This window comes from Salvia miltiorrhiza, chromosome 6, assembly GCF_028751815.1.
Source record: "Salvia miltiorrhiza cultivar Shanhuang (shh) chromosome 6, IMPLAD_Smil_shh, whole genome shotgun sequence".
In the NCBI taxonomy this organism is placed as follows: Eukaryota; Viridiplantae; Streptophyta; class Magnoliopsida; order Lamiales; family Lamiaceae; genus Salvia; species Salvia miltiorrhiza.
In genome coordinates, this window is record NC_080392.1 from 1,993,467 (window position 1) to 2,014,791 (window position 21,325).

Below are 21,325 nucleotides of genomic sequence, written 5' to 3' on the forward strand. Positions count from 1 at the left end.
TATAGAGAAAGAGAGAATAGTATCATAAAGGAAATGAGACAGTACTACTAATTAATGAGACAGTCCAAAAAAGAAAGTGCGAAACTACTAATGGAACGGAGGGAATACAATTTATAATCTTGTAATGGTGAAGAATTCTTAACCTTATGTTGATCACTATAAGTCAAAATGTCGAGATAAGAATTAAAATTAGACATGATCACAAAAGTTGATTTTGTCTTCAAAATGCTCCAACCTGTTTTTCCAATAAAGAGTACAAAAATAATTTGTAAAGCCATTCAAATAACCATAATTTCACACACAAATAAGTAATTATTTATTTATGTAGTGAGTCAAATATAAGTTACGTTGGAACCCAACACGTCCAATCCTAGCTCTCATTCAATCAATCAGTCAATCGATCATGAATAGTGGAGACGTGTCGAGATCCTATCTATGGCACTTATTTTCTTAATGTGCTACGTTTCGTTCATTCATTGCTGCTGCTCAACTTATAAAACCCTAAATCAAGGTATACATATGGTTTAACTATTTCCTTTATTTTTATTTCCTATAAATATTATCCTTCTTCCACAGAAATTTGTTATTCGTCCAGGATTTAAGAATTTTAGTTTGAAACTTTTTTCTTGAATGTAGGGCTTGGCCCAAGTGGACAAAAAATATCGAAAAATTCACAAATTATACTTTCTCCGCCCATGAAAAAAAAAAGAGGAAATGACACGAGTTTTTTAAAAAAATATTGTTGAGTGTATTGAATGTGAAGAATTGTTAGTGTATTAGGAGTGGTGAAATGTTTTGTAATTATAATTCAAAAATAAGTTGGAAGTTTTTTTGTAGACGCCCCAAAAGGAAAAATAGAAAGTTATTTTAGGACAGAAGGAGTATTTCATATACCAAAAAAATATCAAAATTTTTGGTACGACATAATTTCATACCCTAATCTTCCGGTATGATAACGATATCAATTTTCAGACATCATGGTATGTTGTTACCATACAAAAAGTTGAGTCAGAGGGCTTTTTAGAACAATAACTTAGGTTGATTTAGAAATTAGGACAATACCTTTCGGACTTGTAAAAATAGGACACTAATTAATAAACGTTACACCCGCAGGACATTTGTGTGCCAATTATTGAATTTTGGGACTTTTTTGTACGGACCAAGCACATGACAACCCGCACGGAGGGGTTGATTATGTGGCAAGCACGTTATTTTTATGGCTCCAGATAGGATGTCATGTGCTTGGTCCATGCGGGAAAGTCCGAAAATTCGATAATTGGCTGAGAAAAGTCATGCGGGTGCAACACTTATTAATTAGTATCCTATTTTTACAAGTCCGAAAGTTATTGTCCTAATTTTCAAATCAACCTAAGTTACTGTCCTAAAAAACCCTCTGATTAGCATAAATTGTAATATTGGTAGTTCATGATGTTGGTTTATATCGATATTATAGTATATATATCGTACATGTTATATAAAATTATATTATATAAATATCACTCCCTCCCTTCCCATTGCAATGTCTCATTACTTTTAAGCACGAAGGTTAAGAAATGTGTAATTATTAGATAAAGTGAGTTGGTGGAAATTATTTAAATATTAGGTATAGAGAGAAAATATTGCCAAAAAATGAATGAGACATTTGTAATGATGCATCCCATTATGGAAAATGAGATATTTGTATAATGGGACAGAGGGAGTATATAATTTCGATTTAAATAGTGTATGTACTGAAAAGATGATATGATCGGAATGATATTTTTATATCGAATTTAATTTTTAATACGGTATATGGTACGGTCATTTATAAGTCAAGTGCTGCATTGATTTGATTCATCATGTTGATTCATATATTTTATTTTTTAAGTAGAGCGCGTGTAATTACATGCTCCCTACATAAAAGGCAGATGAGTCGGGCTCAATAGCACGAGTTAGGCCTCGAATCGATGAGGCTTGCATCGGTTCACTCATGACATCGGCTGACTGGAGCCAGTCCATCGAGTCAGTCGATGTGGATGCTCTAAGACGTTAATTTTTCCACAGCATGACAGATGGAAATAGCCACGTTAACTTCCAGATACCAAAAATTGATTTTTAAGATATTTTTATTAAAACGTTAATAATTTAAAATTGAAGATGTAATTTATTCATTTTGTAAAAGATTTGAGCGGTTGTATTCCATCAAAGATGATCAATCTTGATATATATCCTCAAATTTAGAGAGAGATTCATTACTTAAGTTTAAAACAAACAAGAAGGTGATTTTGTTAGGTAGTTGACATGTACGTGAAGTTTTTGTGTTGCTAGTGTTGTATTTATTGCCCAAGCCCTAGCGTACAACATAATTGCTAGAATTTGTTGTTGCGCTTATGGTCTTCATACTGTGGATCCCACCCATAAGTCTAGCATCACATGTGCATTATCCACATGTATATAGTACTACTATATGTATATATACCATTTAAATTTTGGTAAATTGCAATAGTTTTGCATGATATTTTAAAAAGAGTGTTTGACTATGCTTATTTTAAAGAGCTTATAAGTTTTGAAACTTATAGCATATTTGAAGAGCTTATAAAATATACTAATTTTTAAGCTCTTAAATTTTTTTAAAGTGTTTGGATATATAATTAAGCTTATAAGCTAAAGAGAGAATTTTCAGTTAGACAGAGAAAATCTTTATCAGACAAAGAAAATCGAAGAGAGCAACTTGAGAGGGTACATATATGATAAAAATAAAAAATTAGAGTTGAATAATATTTATAAAATAATTGTTATATATAAAATTGTGAAAAAATAAATTAGAATAAAGGAACTTATTCATTAAGGAGCTTATTTTTAAAGCTCATAAGTTATTTTATCGAACACATTGAAAAAATTTATAAACTTCTAAACAACTTATATAGTGTTGTATTTTTTTGCACGAGTGTCTATTATGGTCAAGGTTCATGACTAACTCTGGAGTCTTTTCAAAAAATATCTGATTTTTTTTTTTTTTTTTATAACTTCTAATATTGTAGAAAATTTCAATTTTAACCTGCATGCAACTAAAAATTTGGTGTCACAATGTTGAATCAGCTCGACGGATTATCATGTTGAATATACATTAAATGAGGTGAAAACTAAACTCACTAATGCACAATTACGTACACCCCATTCAATTAATATAACTGCACGTATTTAGAATTCACTTAGCTGATTCAGCAAACTGAGATTAGATCGCATGTCACAAATGATTTTTTTAAAAGTTTGAAACTTTTAAGGGCGCGTTTACTTTGATTGTAAAATTTTTATTGAAAAATGATAAATATATAAGAAAAGATGGGAAAATGTTAATTTTTCTCTCCTTTTTTATCATATATTTACTACAAATGAAAAGATAAGAAAATATTTCTATACCATCTAAAGAATTATCCAACATTAGAGAAAAAATGAGTGAAAATGAGCTGTCGGGGTAAAAATATTTCACCCTATACCAAGAAAATTTCCTATTATAGGTTCGGGTGAGAATACCGGTCAGCGTCTGAGTGCGAGTGTAATCCGATTATACGGTACATCCGATTGTACAAGACCACCTCATTAGAAAAAGCACCTTTATTTTTTTTTTCTGTATAAAATTTAACAGACATAAGATTTGAATTTCTGTTAAACTGTATCTAAAAATCCTCAACTTAATTATTGAATTCAAACGAGTAGACTGCAATTACTTACTAATATTCTGAATTAATATTAATGAAATTCCTTCAACTTTGATAGCTACGAAAGAAAACAAGCCCCCATCATCTTAGTTTAGCTGTCACGATACCAACCTTCAAAAAGGGTGCAACGACACATTCATGCACAGAATTAAGGGACAAAAACCTTTGACAACACAAACATTTAATGATTAATTACGTGATAACGAGAAAAAGAAATAGAGCTGTCGAAAACTGATAAGCTATTAAAAGCGACGTAAATATAATAAATGTAACAAAAATAGAAGAAGTAGTTTTCTATATTCCATGGCAGCTTTCACATTTTATCGTTTAAAATAACTTTGTGATATGATAGTGATTCATCGGATTCTTGTCAGCTCCAACTTATCTTCATTACTTTAAAGTGAAAATATAAAGTGTGAAAGTGAATTTCGTGACCAGACATTTACTTGGATTCTTTGTGGTGCATTATCAAGATCATCTAGTTATTTAATTTGTAGACTAAATTTGTCAATTTTTTTTTTCTTTTTTTTGTCAAGTTATTCAAATACGCATTAGGTTATGATGCATTTCCGATCTGAATTTTCGTACTATTCTTATCAGTACTCACTTAAATAAGGTCAGTTATCAGTACTACTCATTTACCATCCCAACACACACACACACACACAGGCATGATTAAGTTGTAAAGCAATCTTGAAGTATAATATATTCATAACTTAACGGTTGAGATTTAATCTTTGGACAATCACTGTGTAAATATTCAAGTTTTATGTAGAATACGTCTGAATTTGATGGGTAAACGTAAATGTCTAAAATATGAACTATTTTCAATCGTTAGATCATGAAGATCTACATTGGATTCATGAATTCATGGTCTTGAATTCGAATCTCATAGAAAGTTAGATATTTAATAAATGCAAAAAAATTAAACATGCAAAATGTCCTTGTTATAGCTAGTCATATTTTTTAAAAACAAAACTAAGACTTCTTATCAAACAAGACACTTGATCTCAAAACATATTTTAATAATAATAATAATAATAATAATAATAATAATAATAATAATAATAATAATAATAATAATAATAATAATAATAATACACAACGCAAAACACCCACTAAATAAAATTTATAATTTGCATTTTAATACAATAATACAAATAATATTGAATATAGAAGTAAATAAGAATCCTGAGAATTAGTAAAAATAATACCTAAGCAAAATTAGGGAATAAGAATTCTGTAAAGGTATACCATTTTTTTTTTTTAAATTCTTATTACTTTCATTATTTGATAAAAAATTAATCAAATACAAAAATTTACTATTTTAAAATTAATTTATTTTTTCCGAACAGAATCCGCGCCAAATAAATGAACCTGAAAATTTAGTTACACAATTTGTCGCCCTATTCCACTCTAACTTGTATGCAGGCAGGTAGTCAAAGACGTAACAACATTGGGAGCAAGTGGGGCACTAGCTTCGATTTTTTCTTTAATATTTTTTCCTTTTTTTTGAAACTGGAAACATGCCCATCAATTAAGAAAGATCGTCAGCAAGTCAAACGTGAAGCCAACGAGGAAAATCAGTAATCCAACGGACTGAATTCTGATAAGAGCGCGCAAATTGCACGAGATTATGAGCCACCAAATTCGCTTTTCTATACATATGATTAACACTAATAAGCATAGACGAACGAGCAATAGTAAGAATGTCAAGAATATCCTCCGGTAAGAACCGACCCTGTTCTTTCGGGCAAGCCATCAACCGAGCCGCCATCATAGAATCAGTAAACAACTCAATAGGAAGAATCCCAACCACTACCGCCATAATCTCCATCATCAATGGATTGGTGCTTGCATGGACCTGTTTTGCAGCTGCAAGTTTCACCTCGCCCAAATGATCTCGCAATAGACTAATAGTTCGTAAATTTACATTTAGGGTGCGTTCTTTTTTATTGTAAATTTATCATGAGAAAAGGAAGGATAAACAAAATTTAACACTTTAAATCATTCCTTTCTTTTCCCTCATTTTCTATTTGACCATTACTCATTCCTCCTTTACACTATAAAGGAGGGATAATATTATCCCTCCAAAAATAATGTGATAATATTATCCCTCATTTGTAGTAAAATTGAGGAATGAGTAAGAGTTAATTAAGTAGGAAAAGGGGGAAAAGAAAGGAAGGATTTAAAGGGTGAAATTTTGGTTATTTCTTATTTTCCCATTATAAATTTACAATCAAAGAGAACGCACCCTTAAAGAAAATTATATTAATAAAACTATTTTGTTGTTACGTTGAACTCGAAGTGCCCCATGCAATGTTGGGAGCAAGGGCTGGCCGCGGGGGCTGTCGACAAATTATTTCATTAGATTTTTATTCTTTTTTAAATTAAATTAATCAATTAATTTAATATTTTCTCTATCCCCATAAAGTATGCATATATAATTTCAACACAGAGTTTTAATGAAAAATTGTTTAGAATATTGATAGTAAAAAATAGTCATACATTAAGGATAATGTTAAGTAGATTGTACAACAGTAAAATTGTGAAAATTATGTGTAGGGTAGTGTCTAAAAATAGAGTGTGGATAAATTTGGAGGACATACCAAAAATAAAATATATGCATAAATATGGGGGACGGAGAAAGTATATCATAATTGTGAGAACTTAAAAAATTGTAAATTTTTGCTTCTTGTTAGGTAATACTCCCTTCGTCCTTCAAATAACTTTCTAGGAGGAAGGGGGACGAGTTTAAAGACGAAATTATTGAGTGAATCGAAAGTAGTGAAAAAAGTGTTATAATTATTATTGAAATTAGTGGAAAAGTGTTATTGTAATTAGTATTGAGAATTGTGAAAAGATGAAAAATAAGAGTAAATAAAGTATTATTAGTGGTGAGATAGTATTCCAAAATATATAGAGTGTTATTTGGAGGACGGAGGGGTATATTTATTTTTCATCTAGGTAGCCTATATATGAATTTAGGTCTAGGGTTTATCGTGAATTTTTAGCGGGCCGATGCGTAACATAAATATTTGAATTTTGTAAGGCAATATACACCGACACCCACTTAAGATTTTACTTTTTATGTAGAATTGATTTAATTTTTTATTAGTGTAATAAAGAAAAGGTTAATTTCATATAATATCACGAATTTTGTCCAAATTTTATTTTTATCACGATCTTTAAAAAAAAAATTATCAAATACATTGACATTTGTTCAATTTCCTTACAATTTTTTTTTTTCCGATGATTGAAAAAATGACATAACAGTGATGTGAATTTAATTTTACACCAAACATTGTCGTAGAATATATATGAATTTTAAATTACACATATAATATTAAATAATAATAAAAAGTTCTATTTCTTTTAATTGCTCCTTTTTTTTTCAGACAAAAAGAAATTAACGATTGCTTTCAGTTTGCAGAATCCAGCGTCGAAGGGTTCCTTTCCAGACCAGTGCGGAAGTCTTCGTGTGCTAGTCTTCCAAACCAGTGGTGCCGATTGTTCGCTCATATACCTCATAATTAATCTTCGTGTTTTCAGTCTTCCAAACCAGTGCACCTATTGTTGGTGCATGTGCTTCTTCACCCATTGGTGGCGCTGAGTACTGTTGGTCGGTGCTTCGCCGGACAATACGCCGATGTTTCAACCTTTGCTACTTGTATACTCTTGCAAACAATGATATTAGTGGGAGAACCAACAGAGAATGAAGAAGAAGACATCGTGTAAATTGAAAAAGAAGGAAACGAGAAAGAAGAAGAAGAGGAAAAACTAGATGGTGCGATATAATACTGCAACAATAGGAATAAGAGGGACGTTGCTTTTTAATTTAGGAACTAGGGTTTTAATGTTTAAACTTAAAAGCAACGTTTAATTTATCGGAATGGCGTGTGCCGGCGAGCCACATCAGCGCCACGTCGATTCCGATTTGAGGGGGAAAAAATCGTGGGAAAATTGAACAAATGTCAAAATATTTGATAAAAAATGAAATTTTTAAAGATCGTATGGAAAATGGATTTCGGACAAAGTTCGTGATATTACATGCAATTAATCCTAAAAAAATTATCACTTTAATCCTCAAATTATTTTCGAATTATCATTTATATCCTGAACTATCGAAAATATTTTGTTTAATCTTAAACTATCAATTTTATATCAAATAACTCTTTTTTAGCTTAAATACTTATATAATTACTAATAAAACTATTACAAAGCACATTGAAAATATGTAGAAAACAAAAGAAATTTTTGCGGGGTAATCATCATGATAAACTTTTGACATTTTTGAACAATATTAGGATTGTGTTGTGTCTACATTTTGCACTAATTAATTTCAATTAGTAAACGAAAATGAATATATCGAGTCTTGCAAAGGACAACGTGTCCCACCAAAAAGCATATACTCCATAACCCTAATTTATTTGTGTCGTAAGAGTCTGCGTCACGCTATGTACATATCATATCAAAACTATTCTCTCTCTCTCTACATCCCTGGCTATATAAGCTGCATGGGACTACAACATCATGTGTAGTTTGGAATAGTTGATGATCTTTTCTTTTGAACATGCTCTGTCTTTGCTTTGTCTTTTCTTTAGCCTCCCAACTCAATCACATTATTAATATTCTCATCACTTCTCCTCAAACATCAGCTCCCACAGTTTCAGTGAAAGAGAATTAATGGGGAGAGGGAAAGTGGAGCTGAAGAGGATAGAGAATCCGACAAACAGGCAGGTGACATTCTCGAAGAGGAGAAATGGTCTGTTGAAGAAAGCTTTCGAGCTTTCGGTGCTCTGCGATGCTGAGGTTGCTCTCATCGTCTTCTCCCCTTCGGGAAAGGCATACCAGTTTTCCAGTCATGAGTAGGTTTTTCTTCTATAATCAATTTCCTTTTTTTTTAAAAAAAAAAAAATCATTTTCATATTATATTCCCAACTTTCAAGATTGTGTGTATGGTGTTTGTTACGACACGTCTCGTTTTTTGTGGTGCAGGATAACAAGGACAATTACAAGGTACAAAATTGAATTAGGAATAGCCAAAGCAGACGACCAAGGCTTCACATCCATGGAGGTATCTTCTACCTCCATCAATAATTGAAAGGGCTTTTTACGACAGTAACTTAGATTTAATAAATAATATTGCATCGGCATGATAATTTTTGGCAATTTAATTTTCGGCCCATTTTAGTTTCGAGTAAGCCCGAAACTCTTAAAAAGGATTGAGAATTGTCCGCTATGTGCATTATACTTATTAATTAATTAATGTCCTACTTAATTTTGTAATCTTGAAAAAAAATTGTCCTGATTTCCAAACTAGTCTAATTAGTTGCTGTCCTAAAAAAAATACCTGTATTTTATGAATTTAATGGGTTAATTAATTGTTTTAAAATACCTGTATTTTACTTCGATTTTTGTTTTGCAAATGGCTTTATAATATACCCTATTATTTGCAATTTTCTCCGAATCACTGTAAAATTGAAGGTGATTTTGAAAATAATTGAATGGGTTGAAAAACGTAAGGCTATGTTGTTTGTTGCATAAAATATATAAAACTATGATGTTGTATGCAGGGTGGTGTGTCAACGTTGACAATTTTAGCTGCCAAGTCAGTTTCAATTTTATCGAAAAGTGATGAAATCACGAAAAGATTAAAATTTGTGGATTTGAGAACAAAATTTATAAGTAATTGTGTACAAAATCAAAATTTCATGTATTTTAAACAAACTGTCCCTAACATTTGTTAAAGTTTTTATTTTGAATTTTTTTTTTTATTATAATGAGAAGTGTGGTGAAAGACATGAAACTGATTCACTATGCAGGTGTGGAGAAATGAAATTGAGGATTTGAGTAGAACAATTGAGGCTTTGGAAGCAAGAGAGAGGTACGTACTCGTCCCATTTATATATGTTAACCTCTATCATTAGCTAGTGTAAGGGTTAATTGATGGACAAAAATATAATTTTGATTTAGTAAAGATTAATTAATTTTATAAATATAAAATTATTCATTTTTCAACTTTTTTTCTTGATAACTCTCTCGCATGGTGTGTGTGCGGAATTTGAATACGAAAATGCACGATTACACGAATGCAAGAACAATATATCCGCCGTGTGTGTGTACAAGTTCAAAATCAAACAAATACACGAATGCACATGTATATATATATATATATTTGTGCATTCGTGTATGGAAATAGAGCAACTTCATAAGAGTGAATAATTTTTAATTTTTTTTGTAAGAGTGTACCATTTGTCTTTACTACTAGCTAGATTTCCATTTTTGCTATTCTCGAAAATAAGATAAGAGTTATCCAAATTTACAATTCTCACTTAATTTCACAATGTTGCATGTATAATGCAAAAATCTAAATTTTTACAATTGGTAGCCTAAAATATAACTTTTTTTTAGCGAAGATTAATCCAATGTGTATCCTAAAATATCGTTATGTTTTTTTTAACCAAACAAAGTAGTTTTACATAACTGAAAACATTGGTACGTTGCTAGATGTTGTCACTGACAAAGCTACACTTAGAGGTGGGGCAATTTCTTTAAATATGGAGTACCTAATATATATAAATCATGTCCGTTAGATTAGATAAGATCAACAAATGAGATTACTTCTATCTTCTTTCTTACATTTAGGTCTTTTTCATTGAACCAAACCCTATTATATATATATATATATAAAATTAGTTTTTGCCTTACTAGAATTTTGAAAAAAATGGTGTTTTTAAAAATCGTACGAAAATAAACCTTTGCTTAGAATGATAGCCCATATTAGATGAAGAATATAATTAAAAGGTTTTATGAGGAGAAATCGAATTAATTAATTTTGTAAAGTGTGGACATATGCAAAGTAGTTGGATTCCATTTTATCTCGTGATCGTCTACGTAGGTATGGGCCCCTACACTGTGGGCATGCAGCGTGACCATTAATATATGATAATTGATACTCCATATAGCTATTAATTACAATTTCAATAATCAATTCTTATCTTATTAATTTTGTAGAAATTTTGCTGGAGAAAACCTTTCTGGATTAGGCATGAAAGAATTGAAACAATTAGAGCGCCAATTAAGAGTTGGGGTCGAACGAATCCGCTCTAAGAAGGTATATTAATTGTTGAAATTGTTTGGCCTCAAAAAAAATGTTGAAATTAATTGTTTATTAAATATACTTTCTTAATTATGTATTCGAAAATAAAAATCATCTAAAAACTCATCCCTTTTCCACTTAGATATATATAATTTCACTGCAAAATCGTGAACTTCTTCATTAATGAAATATTTTAGGAAGATTCGTAGCACATAATTACCGTTGAAAATTCACAAATTTTCATTCAACAGAGACGAATCATAATGGAACACATAAACTATCTGAAGAAAAAGGTATGGTTCTAAAAACTATTTCTAAATTTTATTTAGTTAATTAAAGATGTAATCTCACAAATACATCTGTTGTATTACATTCACCCAATTATATATAAATACTAAATTAATGAAATAAAATCATAAATAAATGTATATATATCATGTGTACGTCCCTTGCATGCAGCACAAGGACCTTCAGGAAGAAAACACTAATCTCCAAAAGAAGGTGATTATTTTAATTAAGACAGCCACTTCTTTAAAGATTTTGCTTAATTTATTTTTATAACAATTGATTATTTATCACCTTCATTAATTACTAATTAAGAGATTTTTTTTATTCTGTTTGAGGTTAAGCTTCACGAGCTTGAAGAAGCCAGCACAAGCTCAATCATTTTAGGATCAGATTCCGCCAGACTATTCCAAAGGTGAGAATAAATGGACGATATTTTTTACTATTATTTTGATAAATACTTTTTCTCCTATTTTCACATATAATACTATAGTTGCTGGTCTTATTTTTTTTTCAGATAAACGTGACAACACTGAAAGCGTTGAGTTAATTAAGAGTCTAAGTATACCTAGGGTTAATAGTGTTATATTCCAAATTTTCAACATTTTCTCCTGAAAAATTCTAAAATTTCAGCATTTTTTATAAAATATTTGGATTTTTTTTTTCTCCTAAAAATCTCAAACTTTCATTATTTTTCACAAAATGTCCAGCTACATACAAATCGGATGACCGAAATGACTCATTTCGCTAGAGAAGTACTATTAAATTATCAACTTAATGGTATAAGATTCACAACTTGACTGCAATCAATTTGAGAAGAGTCATCTTCCGATCACCGAATTTTACGTAGCACGATGTTTTATAGAAAACACAGAAAGTTCTTTTAAGAGAAAACGAAAGTTCGAGACATTTTATGGTGAAGCGCTGAAAGTTTGGGTTTTTATAAGAGAAAACAAAAGTTCGGGATATTTTAAAAAAAATTGAAAGTTCGGGACATAAAATACTATTAACCCTAAGGGTGCGTTCACTTTCATGAGTGAAAATAAGAAAGAAAAAATGATAAACTTCTCTTTTGTGTGAAATGTGATAAAAGAAATAAGTAAGACATTTAAAGGCATAAATTTTTATTATCCCTTCTTTTCTCATCCATCAAAGTGAATGCACCCTAATATTAATATATGGCAGTATGATTTTAAATTTATGACTAACATTTTGAAGATACTATATTTTAGGTTTTCAGGAGATAGGAATCAGAATCTTATGAAAAAAAATATCAATATTTTAATAAGAATGAGCAGGCGTGACTTTGACGAATGCATATACATACTGTGTTCTAAATTAAATTTCTTTTGTTGGCATATATATAGGATTGAATAGCCATGTCCTCACCAAGAAATATCACAAGCTGGTTTGCTGTTTAAGCTTTGTTCTACTAAATTTGGGAATAGGTGCTTTGTCGATGAATGGCTGCGATGGGCCAGTTATCTTGTAAATCTACTATGTTATTATCCAGCTTTATTAAATCATTTATTTTCCTACTTTAGAAGAATGTATGTATCCATCAGCAGCTTTTGTAAATAATTCCATATTATTTGTATCAGAATTTAGAAGTGTTTGTGATGCAGCCGAAAGCTAAAACCTTTGGTTTTAAGCTTTAAGTACTCTTCATCGTTTGACAACGTACACACGCCCACTAGCTTCCTTATTTTTTTTTTTTTTTGGATAAATTAACAGTATTAAATAAAGAAATTTAAAGACTGCGTCACAGGAGACTCAAACCTAAGGTCTTTGGTCTTAGACATCAACACAGGCACACCTAGCTTCCCTATTTTTAATTTAATAGAGACTTGAGTGAGATTGTTTTATAGTCAAAATTTTAAAGAAAGTTTAGATTTGACTCCAAACTTATATACATATTCAGTGGAATATCTGTAACTAAAATACCAATAAGGGTGAGTTTACTTTGATTATAAGTTTCACTGAAAAATGATGGATAAGAAAAAATAAAAAAATATTATATTTTCTTCCATTTTTATCATATATTTATTAAAAATTATGAAAAAATATTTTCACATTATTACCTAAATATAAAATTATCCAACATTGAAAAAAAAATGAGTGAAAATGAGCTCTCTTAAAAAATATTTCACCATGTTCGGAGAAAATTTTCTATCATACTCCCTCCGTCCCATAAAAGTGCGCCCTTAAATCTATTTTGGGACGTCCCAAAAGAGTGTGCATTTGTCATGTTTGGACGCTACCCCACCACTAACTCCTTATTTCTTACTCTTATTTTATAATAAAATGAATTATTTTTTCAACTCCCAATACACTCATCTAACATTTATTAAAACTCGTGTCACCAAAAGTGATGCACACTATTATGGGACGGAGGGAGTAATAAATATGTGAGAATTATGGAAAAATAGTGAAAATATATGCATTATCTCATTTTCTATAAAAGTAAAGGCACCCTAAAATTACAACTATAAATCTATCAAAAAAAATAAAAAAAACAACTATAAAATATGCCACTCCATATGAGTTTTGGATTTGAACCTTAATCAATCTTAAAAATATGATAAGTTCCAAAATGTATAAGGGTGTTATGATTTTTTATTTTTTATTTTTTATTTTAGCTGATATGTTTGATTAAATGTTGGGCTTGAATTAGAATTGCAATTTGGAAGCGAGAAGGAGCCCAAGAATTAGTATTATGTTTCGACCTTTAGTGGGCCGAGTCAAGTTGGATTTGTTTTCTCTTAACAGCGAGAAATATAATGAGAGAAGAGAAGAGGTGGGGCCGTGTGGTTTCATTTTTACATGGGCCTGGGAGTAGGCTTAAAATCTTTATCCTTTTTATACAAATAAAATTAGTTTGAAGGGGTAAATTTGTTAATTAAATTATGTAGACAAACTGAATTAAAAAATTCAAATTTTAAATTCTATTATTCAATCTATAATATTACATTAAACCACATTAATTTGAAAAATCACGCATTCTCTAGCATGCTTTTTTTTTTTTTTTTTCTCATTCTCTCCGCCAAAAATAACATGCTATTTAAAAAATAGAAAATAAAAAATAAAATGCATTTTGACTAACATGTGCTCAGCCCCAGCCTTCTTTTAATCCGTCTCATGTAAGTGTGCCTCAAAATACAATAGTTTATTTTTAAATTTAAAATTTTAGGCTGTGCAAACTTTTAATATGAGTAGTTCAGGTAAAACACATTTTTATGTCTAGTAATTTCATAACTACATCTACATTTACCCCTGAAGATCTAGATAGATTTATCCTAAAGGAAATGCAATTATCGTTGGAATCGCCACATAGTCTTGATGATTTTCTTTATTTGGAATCAATGTCTTATATATATATATATATATATATATAAGGGAGGATTACGGTATAAATATTTTCTAACATATAAAATACGAATTAATTAAAATGTATGAATTCTATGTAAAACACATAAATTCGTTGTATAAATGTATAAATTGCTAAAAATAATTTTTTTAGGATAGAATCTCTTGAAATCAACGATCGTTCATAAGTTTTCCACATCCAACGATGTGCAATCCAATATAAAATATAATGGATAAAAATATTTGGAATCACAATATTCTAACAAAAATTCTCCTGATTAATTCCAACTTGTTTTCTTCGTGGTGGCTTTATTAATTACACATTAATTTATTTAGTGTTTGTTTGTGTATGTGTGGAAAACCTATATGCAATATATACCCAACGAAGTAAGTTGGAGTATATTTTATACATCAATGTATAGGTGATCATTAATAATTATCCTTATTAGTATTAGTATATGGTTTATACCAATAACCACAACAAAACAATGACATTTTATTTCCATTAAGACAGAGAAAAATTAACACACATGCCTCTGAACAATTCATTGAATTATATATATGCTTAGTTGGGAACCTCACATTCACAATCCTTTTGCAATTTCTTCTCTCTCTCTCTCTCTCTTTTCTTTTCTTTTTTTCTCTTTCTAATCTTCTTTCCTGCAAAGTAGCTGGAATTAGAATTATGAAGAAACAAAACTAATTAAATAGTGTCCCTAATTTAGCTAGGCCATTAGTCACCCATTAAATTGAATACTTTGTGAGAAGAAACCAAAACAATTAGTAATGTAGTTTCTGGATATTGGTCGGAGCACCATATCTTTGTTCCAATAATTACCTTATCTTATCGAATATCGGGATATACTTTACATCTTAAATATATTTTATAATATCACTTTTATAACCATTATTACAAAATTATATACCAATCACCACATTCGCCTTTCCCAACTACCAAATAAGACGCTGCGGTTGGCACTTTACAAATAAATGAGTATGCTATCTAATTACATTTTTTTTGAGCTGGTCGCGCACGGTTACAATCGATTGTACTGTACAATCGAGTTGCAGCCTGACTCGTATCTTAATCTATATTCTGATCTGAACTTACATTCTGATTCGAACCATATAAATGATACTATTCGGTTATACAAATGACGCTGTCTGTAATTGATACTATTCAGTTATATAAATGACACTGCGTATAAATGATATTATAACACTGTAAATGACATTGTGTATAATTGACACTATCCGTTTATACAAATGACATTGTTTATAATTGACATTATTCGGTTATACAAATGAAACTATGACATTTTGTATAACCGAATAGTGTCATTTATGCGCAGTATCATTTATATAATCGAATAGTGTCAATTATAGAAAATGTCATTTGTATAACTTCTAAATAGTATCAATTATAGACAGTGTTATTTGTATAACATAACGGTGTCATTTATACGGTTTGGGTCAGGATGTAGGTTCGAGTCATGATGCAGGTTAGGGTGCAATCCGGTTGTACGGTACAATCGATTGTACCCAAATTTATGTATATATATATATATATATATATATATATATATATATATATATATATATATATTTACAATACTTAATCAACTTCAAATAAAATATTACTGTATGATTTAAAGTAATAGCAGCCGGCACGACCGTGGTGCTCGTGCAATTGACCCTTCCTCCAACCTTTTGCGTTTCTCAAAAGTTAATTAGGTATATTTTCCGAACTACCTAAGTCTAAACTCAATATATATGAAAAATATAATTGAAAGCGTGTGCATAGTCTCATTTATTCGATTCCACTTATTAGGATATACTTTTTTTTGTGGCAAATGGGGCAACTAAGTAATGCATATATTAGGGAATCTTTGTTTTCTTCTTGTCTTTAATGTGGATCGGCCAACCACTGAGGCATTTAAAGGAACATTTCAACCGAAAAATAATTCATCCACCCTATTAGAAATTTAGAATCTAGGTCTTTTTCTATTTAATATTATGGCTGCTTTAGGCTACAAGTTAGATATTCTGTGAAATGCATGTTTCATTTTTATATATTTTTGGTAAGCTTAAATGTTCATATTAATTCTTCTAAAAGTAGCTAGTAATGTAGTATAATGCCTCCTCTTCCAACTTGATTACATTAATGTTATTTTTTTCATATATATAATAATATTGTGTTTTATTTTGTCTTTGACGTTTCTTATATGTTACACCTAGCTCATTCTTAGGTGATTATCTCTAGCTAATTCAAGAAGTTTTTGTTTTTATTATATTTTACTTTATATAAGTTTATATGTACGTACTTTTAATTGAGTCTGAAATTAATGATTGAAAATAAATTCTTCTCATAATTAGCAAAAAGGACAATGTAGAAAATCCACACCTTAAATATTTTTTACTGAAATTAAGTCTAGAAGACAATTTAAATCTGAAAGCTAATATAGTGAAGGGATACAAATGTAATGGAAGTATTTTTAATTTTGTCTTTACTGAGAACTCCCTATAAGTTATATTTGCATTTATAGTATTTAGGTATCCCGTATGAACATGGGTTGATCGAGCCAATGTTACATAGTATTATACTATTTTATTTCAAAAAAAAATCCATTATAAAAGAATTATAAAAACTATTCATTTTGAATTTGAACGGACAAAGTTAATGTTCTTACTTAATAGATTCGAAACTTCATCTCGTAATATACTCAAATCACGACCTTTGCCTGACATGCTCGATTATTACAAGTAGAATTGGGCCAGCTTTCTGAAGATAGGGCAGTCTGCCTTGGAGGCCCATTAAACACCAGTAAGGGGCCCAGTCAAAACCAAGAAGAATCGGGCCAAGATACTGATGAATTTTTAAAGAACGGGGAGGCCCAAACATCGGCGGATCAACATACTCAGGGGACGGTGCTTTCAGAATCCCTAAAATCTCTTAATATTCTGACGCCTCAAGAAGAGATCCACCCAATCCCACACGAAAGTAGAGACAAACCAGAGGAATTCCGGCCGAGAGGTGGAGAGATGGACAGGGAGCCGACTGTGGATAGGGATAGAGGCTCTGAAAATGGAGATGTGAGTTTTCATAAAGTGAACAAGGAAGGGGGAGGAGAGCAACAATGGGGTCGAAGTTTTCTTAGAGAAAAAAGAGGCTTCTCCAAGAAGCTTTTGGGAGTTTCCAGCAAAGGTAGAGAGGTTAACCACACCCAAAAAATTAAAAGACTCGGGAAGGCACAAGGAAAAAAGGAAGAAAAGAAAAATTGGGAAAATTTTATTGCGCAGATTGATTCAGAGGGAGAACAGCAAGGAGGCGAGAAAAGACTCATGAAAGAGAAAATGAATAAAGAGAATCTGGAGAAGGGCTTGAAGATCTGGAACTTCGGCAAAGATTTGGGGTTATCGAGCAAGTTACAAGACGAACAAATGGCGGAAATTATCATTTCACAAACAAAGGAAACGATGAGGATTGCGACGTCTGGGGAGGAAAAGAAAGGTAATCCATGATTCTTCTCTCTTATAATATTCGTGGCTTGGGGAGTGCTGCAAAGCAGAAAGATGTGTGTGAGCTCATCAGAAACCTTATAATTGACTTTTGTTGCTTACAAGAAACAAAGATGGACTATTTTCCAGCAGTCATGTGTAAGTCTTGGTGGGGGAAGAGTGATGTGGATCTGGCGGTGAGAAATTCCGATGGAAGATCGGGAGGTATTCTGTGCGCTTGGAACACGCAAAAATTTGTGGCATCTAGCAGTTGGGATATCCCAGGTGCAGTGGTTGTTAACGGAACGTGGAAACAGGGGAATTTTTCATGCTGCTTCATCAAATGACAACAATGAGAAAGCTTGCTTATGGGATAAATTGAGGATTATTACAGATCAATATAGAGACAGCTGCCTCTGCATCATGGGGGACTTTAACGCCGTGCGAGAACCAGGAGAACGGGTTGGAAGAGGAGAGAATTATGGGAGTACAGAATCAAGACTCTTCGACTCTTTCATTAGAGGGAGTGACTTGACAGAGATTAGAACTCAAGGTCGGAAGTTCACTTGGTATCAACCAAATGGAGCTTGTAAGAGTAAGTTGGACAGGTTCCTCGTCAATGAGAGCTAGCTCAAGGCTTGGCCTTCTACTTTCGGCAGAGGTTTACAGAGAAGCTTATCGGACCACTGCCCGATTCTCCTAAACACAAAGGTGGTCGACTGGGGCCCAAAGCCTTTCAAGTTCATCAATGCTTGGATTACCCACCCACAGTATAAAAATCTGGTACAGAAAGTGTAGGAAGAGGCAACAGTGCAGGGATGGGGCTGCTTCATTTTTAAAGAGAAACTTAAAGCACTGAAAATGGAGTTGAAGGAGTGGAATAAGACGACGTATGGAGTCATTGATCACAAGATCAGTACTTTGAAAGAAGAACTTCAAAAGTGGGACTCCATTGATGATGTTTTCGGCCTTGAAGACAGCGAAGTAATCAGACGAAATGAAATCCGAGCTCAGATCATTCTCCAGACGAAGAACAAAGCCAGCTTATTGCAACAGAAAGCCAAGACACGGTGGCTCAAGGAGGTCGATGTAAACTCCAGCTTTTATCATAGAGTGATTGTTGGAAGGCAAAAGAAAAATGAGTTGGCAGGTTTGGTGATCGATAATGAATGGCTGGAGGATCCGGATGTCATCAAAAGAAGAGTGAAGTGCTATTTTGAAAGCTTCTATAGAAAAAGAAACAGAGTTTTGCCGATCATCCCCCAGAATTTTGCAGCAAGAAAGCTCTCAGATGAGGATAAGAGATGGATGGTTAGACCTTTCTCAGAAGCGGAAATAAAAGAAGCTATTTGGAGCTGCGATGGGAACAAAAGCCCTAGACCAGACGGGTTCAATCTGAATTTCTGGAAGAATTCCTGGGAGGTTATCAAGAAGGACTTTCTCTTGGTGATGAAGGAATTTCACACTTATGGCAGAATCCCCAGAGGCTGCAATTCATCCTTCATCGTCCTTATACCGAAAAAAGATGAGGCAAATGCATTGGAGGATTATCGACCCATCTCCCTCATTGGTAGTCTTTATAAGATCATTGCTAAGATCCTCGCTGGCAGAATGAGGACAGTTATGGACTCAATTATCTCAGACAATCAGAGTGCGTTTATTGGCGACCGATATATTCTGGATAGTGTGGTGATTCTGAACGAGGCAGTGGCTGAAGTAAAGAGAAGTTGTAAGGGAAGAATCGTCTTCAAAATTGATTTTGCAAAAGCTTACGACTCAGTGGAGTGGGATTTCTTGGATATCATGTTTGAGCGCCTCAATTTCGACTGTACTTGGAGAAAATGGATCAAGGGTTGCCTTTGTTCAGCCTCGGCAAATGTCTTGATCAACGGCTCGCCTTCGGGGGAATTCCAACTGGAAAAAGGGCTGCGACAGGGGGACCCTCTATCCCCATTTCTTTTCCTCATTGTGGCGGAAGGACTTCATTCCTTGATTCAGAGAGCAGTGGCGAAACATCTCCTGATGCCAGCTGAGATTGGCAAAGACAAAATCAAACTCTCACATTTACAGTACGCAGATGATACCATCTTCATCTTGGAGGATTGTGATACCAATGCAGCGGCGCTGAAAAACATTCTGTTGCTTTTCCAGTTTCTATCCGGACTTGGGGTTAACTTCAATAAATGCAGTTTGATCGGAATCAAAGTTGATAACTCAAAGATTGAGAGGATGTCAGAGGAGCTCAATTGTAAAGTCGGCAATTTCCCTTTCACCTATCTCGGGCAGAAAATAGGTGGAAATGGAAGTCGGGTGACAGAATGGAACTTCTTGGTCGAAAAGGTTAAAAAAAGAATTGAAGGATGGAAGAAGAATAAGCTGGCGATGGCGGGGCGCATCACCTTTGTCAAAGCGGTTCTGCAGGCTATTCCTTTATATCAACTCTCCTTCTCTTTAATACCCAAGACAACGGTGAGATCCCTTAAATCTTTGTTCTGTAATTTCCTTTGGGAAAGGGAGGAGGGTCATGGAGGGATTGCTTGGGTAAAGTGGCAAGACTTATGTGCGGATACTCGGGAAGGAGGGTTGGGCCTTAGGAACCTTGAATGGTTCAATAAAGCTCTTGTTTTGAAATGGCTGTGGAGATATCTTACTGGGAAAGGAAAGTTGTGGGCAGATATAGTGCGATCCTTATATGGGGAGATCGTGTGGGACGAGGAGGTCTGAAACTTGTTGGAACAAACAGGATTAAGGGCGGTTGGTGGCCAAAAATTGTCTCCTTAGCTGGTGGGCAGTCCGGGAAATGGTTTGTGGATAACATTGATCGCAAGGTTGGGAACGGGAGAGATACAAAATTCTGGGAGCATAGATGGGTGGGTACTAAACCTTTAAAGTTTGTGTTCCCTAGACTTTTCTATCTTAGTGACAATAAAGATTCGACCATTAGTGAATTGGGGAACTGGGAGGAAGGTGTTTGGGCGTGGGATTTGAAATGGAGAAGGGTGCTTTTCGACCAGGAAGTCACAGCTTCAAACGATCTGTTGTCTTTCATTTCTGGTACTTCTCCAATTACAGGTTGTGCAGATGGTTGGATTTGGCGAGCGACAAAGGAGGGCATGTATACAACAAAGTCTGCATATGAAGTCATCAAAGGGCTAGGAAACGAGGCTTTGGTGGAGACTTGTAATTGGGAAAGGTTGGCGAAAATCTGGAACATACAGGCTCCACAGAAGACGAGAGTAACGACGTGGAGAATCCTCAGGGACCGGCTGCCAACTTGTGAAAATTTGAAAAAGAGAAATATCCCACTTGGAGAGGAGAAGATTATGTGTAATGCTTGCTGTCAACATTTAGAAACGACAAATCATCTGTTATCTTT

General features: G+C 32.7%; 2 protein-coding genes across 9 annotated transcripts in view; one reads left to right on the forward strand and one right to left on the reverse strand.

Annotated features, from left to right (window-relative positions):
- Window positions 1–21,325, reverse strand: part of LOC130987821 (uncharacterized) — a 551,243-nt gene that overhangs the window by 494,461 nt on the left and 35,457 nt on the right. The window lies entirely within an intron of this gene.
- LOC130987818 (MADS-box transcription factor 6-like) lies at window positions 8,167–12,704 on the forward strand. Of its 8 annotated transcripts, none has more exons than XM_057911503.1 (8): window positions 8,167–8,566; window positions 8,697–8,775; window positions 9,524–9,585; window positions 10,716–10,815; window positions 11,052–11,093; window positions 11,260–11,301; window positions 11,424–11,500; window positions 12,453–12,704. In XM_057911503.1, the coding sequence occupies exons 1-8, from the start codon at window positions 8,385–8,387 to the stop codon at window positions 12,460–12,462; spliced, it is 594 nt and encodes a 197-aa protein (XP_057767486.1). In that variant the 5' UTR covers window positions 8,167–8,384; the 3' UTR covers window positions 12,463–12,704. The 8 variants fall into 8 exon arrangements, with proteins under 8 accessions (XP_057767486.1, XP_057767493.1, XP_057767490.1 ...); XM_057911504.1 differs by having other exon boundaries at window positions 8,214–8,566; window positions 11,430–11,500; XM_057911507.1 differs by lacking the exon at window positions 11,260–11,301 and having other exon boundaries at window positions 8,188–8,566; window positions 11,430–11,500.